We start from the raw sequence: 10,621 nt of genomic DNA, 5'->3' as shown, positions 1-10,621 counted from the left end.
GCCACTTAGCTCCGCCCGTCTTCAGAGGATTACGCCAACTACTGGTTTAATTCACCACGTTCTGCCCTGCAGCCGACCATAAGATTAAGAACTTTTTAATTCGTAAAAAAAATAGGTACATCGCCAGTATGTACATATACAAGGTAATAACGGTGCATATACAGACCAAGATAATCATAGAATTATAAAAAAAAAAAGGCAGCAAAGAGTGTAGTACATATTAAGTCAAATGTAGCATCGGGCAGCCGACCATAGGAGGCACCTAGAAACGGAAATAGTAAAAGATGCTGCCATGTAACCTCGCATTGCCATACCTGTCGAATTGCTCGATTTAAAAACTTGAAAAACCTGGCTACATTTCAGTCCTCGGCGGCCACATCTTCCCATAGCATGTGTATCGATTTGTGGTTTCGTGTCATCCGTCAAAGCAGGAAACCATTTGGCCCTGGAGATGGTTAATGCTTCAGTAAATATATATAATGCAAAACCGCACCACAGCGGTAACGACTTCGTACTGTCTACAAGTTATATATTCTGAGGAAAAAAAAAAAAAAATTCTCCGGGTTGTTTGCATTTAGCGCCAAGTTCTGACCGTAAAAATATTCTCTCCATTCAACTACTCAGGCATCGTCTAACGTAGGCCGGAAACTCATTTACATATTCATGTAGTTTAGAGATTTGTCCATTATTCAAATCAGTAAATGTTTATAAAGAGACAACCAGGCACAGCATTTGTTTTAGTATTTATTGCCACATCTTGCAACACATTAGTCTTTATATTAGTGTTGTCCATTGGCTCTCAGGTCACCATCCAAAAGAACAATCTGAGAAAGATGAGAAACTTTAATTTAGCTTTTCATAGACTGCAGAACACAGAATTTTGGATGTGAATATAAGGTTTATTTTGTCAAGACATCCTCAAACTCACTTTAGAGCAAAAACGTCCATGTAGGCTTGCTTCTCTGGGCCAAAGAGGCTTCACCGCTGCATTCTTGGGGAACAGACAGATTTCTCATTAAAATAAAGCAGGGAGAACAGTAAGAGACAAGATTGTTTACTGACCACACAGCCTCAGAAATAAATGGAACGGTAAGGAGTATAATCAAGAGAAATCATTTGGCAGAATCTTTTCATCACAGGTAAGTGGTCAATTGTTTTAGTTATGGCACCCACAGAATTTTCAGAAATGAACAGCAGTCAATAGAAGACTGAAACACGGCGCACCAAGTCTAGCTGAAGGATGTGAAATGCTTACCAAGTCAGCCTACAGATCCAGCCCTTCCTGGAGAAGAGGAAATAAATACCTTATTACAAGTCAATAACTGGTTGATTACCATTTCATTCACTGGGTTACTCAGTAACATAATATCCACATAAAAGTTCAGGTCAGACATTTGTTAAGACATCACCGAACCCATGTTAAGTCATTTTGAATCTTGTGAGAGGGTTTGCATTCTTACCTCATCTTAAGGAAAATCAGCCTCCAAAAGGCAATGAAGTCTGTAGAAGACTTCCTGCTCTCATGACAGTCACAATCTGCAATTAGAGTAGTTTCATGTGAATTAGTTTAATGTGAATAAAAAGTACAGTCATTTCCCTAAAACAATCCAGATCAGACTATATGACAAACTTCCTCAACTGGATCAGAGACCTGATTCATATTCATCACATCTGAATATTAGCTGCACAATGACAATCTGTGATTTAAGGACTTACCAACACAAGGCTGGCTGTGAACAGTCTCTGCAGCAAGGTTCCGCATGTCTGGATGGGTAGAGAGAGAGATTATTATTACTGTGTATACAACACCTGAGGCCTAAATGAAGATTACATTAGATACATCAGCTAGGAGCGAAAGACAATGGATATTCTTCACGGTTAAATCTGCTGAACTATGCACTCATCATTGTATCAAGCATCATGAAGGTTGCTAGACTACAGCTTTAACTCACCTTCACGTGGCCTTTCGTACTGCCCGTCATGTTTCTGTAAATAAAAGAACCTTTTAAAAAAAGCTACAGAAATAAAGTCGACTCACTGGTCTTTGAGGCCGACACATCAGCTAGGAGCGAAAGACAATAGATATTCGTCATGGTTTAATCTGCTGAACTATGCACTCATCATTGTATCAGACCAGCTTGAATTATAAAAATGTTTACTTGAAGTACAAAATTAAAAACTCACCTGCAGCTGGTCAAAGAAAATGCACTAGATCCAAGAATAGGGGACTGCCTGCACATCAAAAATGCCAGATATTAGCAAAAAAAACTACATTTTGACATATGTAGGTATCCCTCATATTCACTGCATCAGTAAAAAGTATTCTTTCACTCTTATTCAGAGAGATTCCCATTGTTTTGTAAACAAGATCATCATTGACAGTTTGGTTTAGGAGAATCTAGGTAAAATAATCAGTGCATTACCTGTTCTGGATGTCACTGAACAGTTATTTCAACCAATGTAAGCACACCTGCAGGAACACAATAAAATGAGCACTCAAAACATCTTAAAAACATGCATGCATCAAGTTGGCTGTGCCTCAGATAATTCAACTGGTGGGTTGGAAGTATCGTCATCCATCTTGTCGAGAGTAGCAAATAATGTCATCACAGCAGCACAAGGAGAATGTGCAGAATAAGGCAGACTAATGCTTCTCTAGGTGTGCCTGTTTGAGGGTCAAGCTACAGCTTATGTGCATCTCAAGTGTGCATGGTAGGCACGATAAATTGTTATAAAAAAAATCACGATCTTGATTCACCCGTTTGATTTCATTTAAGACCCATTTTCCTCCTTCAATTAATTTATTGAAAGCATTTGACATGGACATATTTTAATTATGTAAAGACATGTTCAACGAGTTCAGATAGAGCCTGTATCAGGGCCATATTTAGTTCAATGCATTATGTCATCACTTTTGGTAGCCTACTGTACTTAAATGGCCAGTATGCATTTTCTTTATTGAAGCGTCTGTTTACAGGGTTGTGGTATTGTGCTATAGGCGCCTATATAAAAAAAAAAAAAAAAAACTGGCAGAGAATTGTGATACCAATTCTAAGCTTAAAAAGGATTCATATTTTTCCCCCCAGAATTGTGCAGGCCTAGTGCACGGTATCTTATGCTTTACATTTCTATCTGGCCATCAGAAAGTCAGTCATTAAAAATAAGATGGTCTTTGTGTGATAAAGCACAACAGTCATGAGTTGCAAACCCATTTAAGACAAAGCTAATGTTCAACTACATCAGGGATCCCTCAGAGAAGCATAAATCCATCTCAACTGCCATTTAGTGTAAAATCTAAGCCTCAACGTTACCTCTTTTCGCTCCAGTCTCTTCATGTCTCTGGCCATTCCAAGACCTGTGGACGCACACCGTTTTAGTACCATACTGGTCACGTTAGGAATAACTAAAGTATAGCTTAACTAGAAGTCTCAGTGTGAAATTATTCAGATATCACATCTGTCCACTACTCTTTACAACATCACTGACTTCCAGTTAGGATAAGTAGAATACATTTAACCAGCGTAGTATTTGATGTCGTACCAAACCTCTTCCATCTTAAGAAAATAAAGCACGTAACTAGTTACATGGCTTTCGCACGCTGTTCATCTTTTGTAATTAGCCAACGTTAATGAAAATGCATGTCATTACTCAGCTAAACTTCTAACCTTGCTTAGAACATTAATTTGAGTTGTCTTCGAGAATCATTCCTCACCATCTAATGTCCACCTTCATTTTTACAGCGATCCAGTCGAAAGGCCTGCAACCAAAAGGAAAGTCTACATTTAACGTTAAACAAATGCACCTGCTTTGCAGTTCAGCTCCAATAAGATAGTACATTCACAGCCAAGAGCTGTGCAGCAAATTTACCAGAAGTTAAGGTTACATTTTAATCCTGGTCCCATGCAGTCAGAGATGTTGGCATTCTTCACATAAATTCAGATGTCCCTACCAACATTTATTTCATCATGTAGTCCTGGGAATGCTGTAGTTACTGGATATTAAAGCTTAGATTGGCAGAATAATGAATATAGACTGCATGTCTCCACCTGAGTTTACAGCTACATTTCAACTGCACTATTAAATCAAAATACAAAGACATGTAGCTAAGTAAGGACATCAAATGTACCTAGCGGGTCAGCGAAGAGTGATATTTTCACTGTTAAATCTGCTGAACTATGCACTCAATGTATCAAGCATCATGAAGATTGTTAGACTACAGCTTTAACTCACCTTCACGTGGCCTTTTGTATTGCTGGTCTTGTTTCTGTAAAACAAACAAGAACCTTTTAAGAAAAAAAAAGCTACAGAAATAAAGTCGACTCACTGGTCTTTGAGCCCGACACATCAGCTAGGAGCGAAAGACAATAGATATTCGTCATGGTTTAATCTGCTGAACTATGCACTCATCATTGTATCAGACCAGCTTGAATTATAAGAAAATGTTTACTTGAAGTACAAAATTAAAAACTCACCTGCAACTGGTCAAAGAAAATGCACTAGATCCAAGAATAGGGGACCACCTGTACATCAAAAATGCCAGATATTAGCAAAAAAAAAATTACATTTTAAAATATGTAGGTATCCCTCATATTCACTGCATCAGTAAAAAGTATTCTTTCACTCTTATTCAGAGAGATTCCCATTGTTTTGTAAACAAGATCATCATTGACAGTTTGGTTTAGGAGAATCTAGGTAAAATAATCAGTGCATTACCTGTTCTGGATGTCACCGAAAAGTTACTTCAACTAATGTAAGCACACCTGCAGGAACACAATAAAATGAGCACTCAAAACATCTTAAAAACATGCATCAAGTTGTCTGTGCCTCAGATAATTCAACTGGTGGGTTGGAAGTATCGTCATCCATCTTGTCGAGAGTAGCAAATAATGTCATCACAGCAGCACAAGGAGAATGTGCAGAATAAGGCAGACTAATGCTTCTCTAGGTGTGCCCGTTTGAGGGTCAAGCTAAATTTACCAGAAGTTAACGTTACATTTTAATCTTTGTCCCATGCAGTCAGAGATGTTGGCATTCTTCACATTGATTCAGATGTCCCTACCAACATTTATTTCATCATATTGTCATGGGAATACTGCAGTTACTGGATATAAGTGAAAGATTAGCTCCTTAGCTAATTAGCATCTCAACACGCGCAATGAGGCACGTGGTGACGTTAGAGGCCTAACGTTACTGCGGTTACATTATTTCCATCTAAGAAACATTTAATCGAAAACAGCAAAACTGAACAACAACGGATATAGAAAATGCATGTCACCACCTGAGTTTACAGCTAAACGGCAATAATTTGACTACATCAAAATACAAAGCCAGCATATCGCTAAGTAAGGACGTCATATTTACCTAGTGGGTAGCCGAGGAGTGAGGACTGGCAGAGGGTGCGGAGCTTTTTTATAGGGGATGTCGCACTGGCTGATGGGAAAAGTTTATTCAACGGCTAGCGCCTCTGCTGGCCATTCGTGTGACCCGTTTTAAATTTTAGTTTTATATCAGAAAATATGGGATGTAGAAATAAGCGCTGAAAATGTGTAGAAGAAAAATGTTAAAATTTAAAACGTTGGAAATAGCAAAAACAAATTGTGAAAAAAAGGCGTCAAAAATGTCAGAAAAAAGTGTTTTTTTTCAAGGTTGAAGGGAAGACAACACAAGGGTTAAATCAGAGACGAATTAAGCGTGAAACAGTAGTTGACTAAAAATAATATTAAGTCAAGGTCCACTTACTCACTGTTTCTGGGGCTTTTAAACCTATGAGGAAGACTGTGAGATATGATTGAAAAAAACTACTATGTGGACCTAGAGTTTAGCTTTTTATTTTTTCTTAGTCAGTGAAAATTAAATAACCTTAAACAAAACTTTAATTACACAATGCATTGTGAAATTTGACAAAATTTAGTAAGAAACAACATAACAATGTTTTATTAAAAATGTAATCTCTATTTGTTTGTTCAACATTATGCTGAATATAATGTAACCCATCAGCTTTTCTGATATGTTATCCTGATGCCTGTATAAGATGTTACTGAGCTTACTCAGTGGTTAAGGTGGAATTTCCAAATAGGCAAAGTTAATCGTTAATCAGATCCATCAGACCCCAGACCCCCTATGGGCCCCAAAAGCCCCAGGTTCACTGTGTGTCAATTGTTTTTTAGTAATTTAATTAACTACAAATTTGTTAGGGAATTATTGCACAATCGCAAGTAAGGCTGGTCCTGTATTATAGCTAATAACTATAGCCAATCTTATTCTGTCCATGTGTTGTAGAGGTGACCAGTGTCAAAATCTAGTTTTAAGAAGTTGTTTTGTGTTCACAAATAAAGTTCTTTTCAGATTACTGTGAACTAATTGACACCAGTTAGTGTTTTCCAGCATATAGTACTGGTTGGTTTCTAGACAAAAATACAACTGTCATGTAGTCTTTCCTCTCTGAACCTGGCACAATGTTTTGAGCAAAGAGACTTGAGGCAATGCTCATCTGAAATAACCATGACAAACTCTAGCAGGAATAAACTCATGGAGATTTAATATTATGCATAAATAAACAAGAAAATCTGATACAATCAATGGTTATAATCAAAATGAAATAAAAATAATACATTTTGATTGCGCTCTATCAGGCGATACTGAAATGTATGGCAAGGCCACGATTCAATATAATTTACAAAGACATAACATGGAGGAAAAAACGAAGTAAAAATTAATAAATTTAGCTTGGACACTCAATTTCATTTGGCTGGTTTCTAAAGGCATTTTTGTACCCTTTAGAGGAATAAATTCAACAGCTACAACTAAATGCAGATTTTTCACTTGATCTGCACACAGCACTAGGGGTATGATCCCTTCACCAAATTGATTGATTTTAAGACTTAAGTATTTTAATATTCATTTAAATCAACCAGTTTCATACAGGCCAAATATCTAGAACAGACGATAATCAAATATTGCATTTTAACCACAAAGATAACAAGGGACTGTTGTGAGCTCACTGCAGCAGTGAAAGATATGCTTGTGCGTTTTCAGGTGAAAATTGTTTGATTTCTGCATTTCATCCAAATATCATTGCATTTAGATCCAACCCATGTAGCTGTAAATAAGAGAATGAATGATGGTTTCAGAAAGCAGAGGTATACAGTAGGATTAATATTGCCCTCTGTGTGGTTATCTCAAAAAACATTGGACAAAAAATTGAGTTTACAAGAAAACTGAACCGGTAGAACACAGTCTGGACTCATAGCAGGACTATGAAAACAGTTTCAGTGTTTCAAAAGTCTACTCTGGTTCCTTTGTTTTCACTGTCCTCACCCTCTGACAACATGTGAACCATCAAGGTGATCTACTCTGAAATCTGTGGGTTTGGAGAGGAAACACAGACAGGCGATGTGCAGAACAAAAAGGGAGACTTTACAGACTCAGTCCTAACCTTACGTCCTCGTCATGAAGCAGCGACCCAGAAAGACAAAAATATGTAAAACACTCCTTTGTTTATAAATGCCTTCAGGTAACATGGAAACATTTTTAGAGGGTTGTTTGTTCTTTGCCCAGATGAAAGTCCCTTTAGCCTTTTATCTAAACATTTTTGGCATAATGGACACCCAAATTTGTCCTTTGACAGGCAATGTCAATGTTCTCTAGATTGCATATATTCCACAAATCTATCACAACTCTCCCAATCAATGAGTTTAGATGCTATGGCTTAAGTAGGGCTTTGCTTCTGGATAACACTTGAGACACAGAACCGTGTGGCGGACCAAATAAGCAGCAAAGTTAACTAAAAATAGGAACAATACACCAAAAGGGTAAATGGAATGACTCCTAAAGATCAAATTCATATCCTCAAATATTTGTACACTATTGCCAGAAAGAAAAACAAACAAAAAGAGCATTGAAAATAAAAAAGAATATATATTTATATATCCATCATATGTATATCTATATATAAACAACAGTTACAACTAGTTGCAGGCAATTTCTCCCCCACCCCTTTAAGATTCATCCCTTCCACTGTTATAAGGCTGTCAGACTCTCGGAGGGGGCAGCAGCTTTCTTTCTTAAGTCACCAGATTCCCTGAGATGTAGAGCGCCGGTTTATTTGTCAAGGTTTATTTGATTTCAACACCATCAACCACACACCCCTTGCCCCCCCCTCAAAACAAGTGTACTGTGTAAGGAAATGAGTGCTGCTCTTGCTCGTCCCATGGAGCTGATGAAGGGTGTGGTCGTGGAGCTGACGGATAGAGTTGAGAAGTGTCGACTTCCCGTCTCCACTCTGCGCTCCCGACTCTCGTGATGGCGGGAATCGGTGGCGGTGGAAGCGACGTTGCCCAAATAAGAAGAGGAGCTTTACTAGTTTTCATGTTACATCTCAGATACTTTTCCGTTTGATTTCATTCATTTCCATATTGTTGTTTTACAGTCGAATGCAAAGCTGTGTACATATTCAATCATAAGTCAGTCATTCCAAGGCTTGGAAAAGAAGTGGTTTTGCAAAAGAGTTCTTATGAAGACTCTGTTGTGTGTGCAGTTCTTTATGCATATGTATGGGGTGTGTGTGTATCAGAGTGTGCGTAGTCCTCTCAGTGCCTCTGAGTGACTAATCTCTTTAATAGAGGCTCATCATAGACCCAGCACTCCCCGTCCTCGTGAAATAGCTGCAGAAACACAAGCAAAAACATTATTTTTTTTTAAATTGAAAAGAAATTGATCCTAAAATAAAACTGCATAATTCAATTTATGTTTGCTCATGTTACCCCATTCTGTTGTATTCAGATTCAGTCATTTTACATAAAAAAAACAACAATATACAGGGCTTTACAGGTGAGAAGATGCACGTTAATGTCTCAACATTTTGGTGAGCGTGTAGTCTATTATCACACAGTTTTCAAGTTCTTTCTAGAAGTTGAAGAACAGACAGGCTCACCCTGGTCTCCCACTGCTGCTCGTTCTCCTTCCTCTCTCTGGCTTCGGCTCTCTGTTTCTCCTCCAGCCGGTGTTTGGCTTCTGTTGCTGCATCAATGTCCCTTTGCTTCAGGTTCAACGTCACATCTCTCCACAATCTGGCGAATTGAAGGGGTGAAAAAAAGAGAGTTTGTTTCTGAGTGAAGGACTTTTTTTCTGGATCTGAGGTTCCAGGATATGCAAGTCTTTCTAGAAACCAGTTTAATTTCTCACCTTCGGGACTCGTAGTCGAGCTGGTCTTCCAGCTTTCTCACTTTCTTCTTAATGATGCCTATCCTCTTAGTGTCTATGAACACTGTGTTCTCCTAGAAACACACACAAAACACATTTATTCATGTTGTAATGTACTGCTCCTCCCTTTAGTAGTTATTCCCCAGTGTAATACATGCCAACATTTTGTTTCGGTTCAACTAATAAATTATGACTAACTTGCCCTAAGTAATTATTGTCTAATTTGATATGTACCCTCCACCCCACAGCGAAAAATAAGAAAATAGAGATAAAGACTCACTCCAGTTGCCCACTTGGCATACATCACTCCATTCCATTCTCCTTCAATGGAGCAGAAAGACTTCTTATCATTAGGTGAACTGAAAGAGAAATAGAAAAGAATTGTGGTATATGTTAATACAAAGGTCAGACTCTTTTATCCGTAGTCAGTCTTTGAAGTGTGATTTAAAATTGTACAATTGTGCAAACGTTTTCCTCTTACAAAATCTCAGCAGTGATCCTGTGCTTTTTTCCTCCGTAGAAGGGTTTGGTGTGGAACACGATGTTAGCACTGTAGCCCGACTTGGAGCAGGAGATGTTGCACTCCCCACCCAGCTCCACCCACGGCACAGTCAGAATCGACCTGAACAGACAAACTCAGTTCAGTGACACACATATTAATAACCAGAGAGATGTAATAAAGTGATGACACGCACGCACCTGCCATATCCGTTAGGGAAGGTGAGGATGTAATGTTCATCATGCTCCAAACACGACACACAACCTGAAACAAGACCAGCAAATAATTATCACAACTACATGAAGTTGTGACAGTAAAGTGTGTACATATTTTGGAGTGTATGAAGTACGAGTAACTAAGTAATTAAGTACCTTGGCCAATATTGTGGACACCTATGGACATGCCTAAGAACTTAGACTTAGTCCAGATGTGAGCGTTGAACTGGATCTTCTTATTTAAACATTCTGCGTAGAATGCAGAAACTACAGAAACAAGAGAAGAAATACTCAAGAGATTGTAGACAAGTAGCAACGTCCAGAAAATGAAGCAAACAAGCAATAAGCAAGATTAAGATATCCTCATTCAGCATGTGATCAATAGCATGGCCTCTAAAGATAATGACAAAAAGAAATCAGTGGCTGCTGGTTATACTACTACTACTACTACTACTTTTCAAAACTGATCAGTTAGTGTCCATCATTGTTTTCTCGACACAACGTGTCAAAAGATTTTGGCAGTGCTGTGTGATCACTCAGCAGAAGAAGGTTGGACACTCACTGGGTGGGTGGTGAGAGACCTGCTCTGCCACAAAACACACACTGTTGGATGAAGACCACGGTACTGGACCTTCTGATACTGTCTCCTGGAGGGTGGAGGACAGGAAAGGGAGTCAGAATCACTAAGTCTTTCCATGCTACAATA

General features: G+C 38.4%; 1 protein-coding gene, 1 long non-coding RNA gene and 9 other non-coding genes across 18 annotated transcripts in view; all 11 read right to left on the bottom strand.

The window, feature by feature from the left end:
• Window positions 1-731: 731 nt before the first annotated feature.
• On the bottom strand, window positions 732-5,412 carry LOC144523444 (uncharacterized). Of its 3 annotated transcripts, none has more exons than XR_013502516.1 (14): window positions 5,362-5,412; window positions 4,714-4,760; window positions 4,473-4,520; window positions 4,231-4,264; window positions 3,713-3,776; window positions 3,312-3,355; window positions 2,424-2,470; window positions 2,185-2,232; window positions 1,953-1,986; window positions 1,717-1,764; window positions 1,461-1,536; window positions 1,256-1,282; window positions 929-991; window positions 732-824 (listed from the first exon to the last, which is right to left on the bottom strand). It is a non-coding gene; the product is annotated as an uncharacterized LOC144523444 (long non-coding RNA). The 3 variants fall into 3 exon arrangements; XR_013502515.1 differs by having other exon boundaries at window positions 3,666-3,757; XR_013502514.1 differs by having other exon boundaries at window positions 3,713-3,757.
• LOC144523972 (small nucleolar RNA SNORD47) lies at window positions 1,068-1,142 on the bottom strand. The gene has a single exon (XR_013502554.1). It is a non-coding gene; the product is annotated as a small nucleolar RNA SNORD47 (small nucleolar RNA).
• On the bottom strand, window positions 1,834-1,915 carry LOC144523976 (small nucleolar RNA snR60/Z15/Z230/Z193/J17). Its single transcript, XR_013502557.1, has one exon. It is a non-coding gene; the product is annotated as a small nucleolar RNA snR60/Z15/Z230/Z193/J17 (small nucleolar RNA).
• Window positions 2,051-2,132, bottom strand: LOC144523978 (small nucleolar RNA snR60/Z15/Z230/Z193/J17). The gene has a single exon (XR_013502559.1). It is a non-coding gene; the product is annotated as a small nucleolar RNA snR60/Z15/Z230/Z193/J17 (small nucleolar RNA).
• Window positions 2,303-2,384, bottom strand: LOC144523983 (small nucleolar RNA SNORD79). The gene has a single exon (XR_013502564.1). It is a non-coding gene; the product is annotated as a small nucleolar RNA SNORD79 (small nucleolar RNA).
• On the bottom strand, window positions 3,425-3,487 carry LOC144523982 (small nucleolar RNA SNORD75). Its single transcript, XR_013502563.1, has one exon. It is a non-coding gene; the product is annotated as a small nucleolar RNA SNORD75 (small nucleolar RNA).
• On the bottom strand, window positions 3,898-3,978 carry LOC144523975 (small nucleolar RNA SNORD74). Its single transcript, XR_013502556.1, has one exon. It is a non-coding gene; the product is annotated as a small nucleolar RNA SNORD74 (small nucleolar RNA).
• Window positions 4,337-4,418, bottom strand: LOC144523977 (small nucleolar RNA snR60/Z15/Z230/Z193/J17). Its single transcript, XR_013502558.1, has one exon. It is a non-coding gene; the product is annotated as a small nucleolar RNA snR60/Z15/Z230/Z193/J17 (small nucleolar RNA).
• Window positions 4,593-4,674, bottom strand: LOC144523981 (small nucleolar RNA SNORD79). Its single transcript, XR_013502562.1, has one exon. It is a non-coding gene; the product is annotated as a small nucleolar RNA SNORD79 (small nucleolar RNA).
• Window positions 5,008-5,088, bottom strand: LOC144523974 (small nucleolar RNA SNORD74). Its single transcript, XR_013502555.1, has one exon. It is a non-coding gene; the product is annotated as a small nucleolar RNA SNORD74 (small nucleolar RNA).
• Window positions 5,413-6,521: 1,109 nt separating the features above from the next.
• Window positions 6,522-10,621, bottom strand: part of osbpl9 (oxysterol binding protein-like 9) — a 41,740-nt gene continuing 37,640 nt past the window's right edge. For all 6 annotated transcript variants that reach the window (XM_078258997.1, XM_078258998.1, XM_078259001.1 and 3 more), the window contains 8 exons: window positions 10,478-10,562; window positions 10,072-10,182; window positions 9,901-9,964; window positions 9,683-9,823; window positions 9,482-9,560; window positions 9,184-9,275; window positions 8,933-9,068; window positions 6,522-8,663 (listed from right to left, as the gene is read on the bottom strand). In XM_078258997.1, the coding sequence (XP_078115123.1) occupies window positions 8,589-8,663; window positions 8,933-9,068; window positions 9,184-9,275; window positions 9,482-9,560; window positions 9,683-9,823; window positions 9,901-9,964; window positions 10,072-10,182; window positions 10,478-10,562 (783 nt within the window). In that variant the 3' untranslated portion in view covers window positions 6,522-8,588. The remainder of the gene's footprint in view (window positions 8,664-8,932; window positions 9,069-9,183; window positions 9,276-9,481; window positions 9,561-9,682; window positions 9,824-9,900; window positions 9,965-10,071; window positions 10,183-10,477; window positions 10,563-10,621) is intronic.

Source organism: Sander vitreus, chromosome 9, assembly GCF_031162955.1.
Source record: "Sander vitreus isolate 19-12246 chromosome 9, sanVit1, whole genome shotgun sequence".
NCBI classification, from domain to species: domain Eukaryota; kingdom Metazoa; phylum Chordata; class Actinopteri; order Perciformes; family Percidae; genus Sander; species Sander vitreus.
The sequence above is the reverse complement of the archived record's forward strand: the minus strand, read 5'-3'. Positions and strand labels throughout refer to the sequence as shown.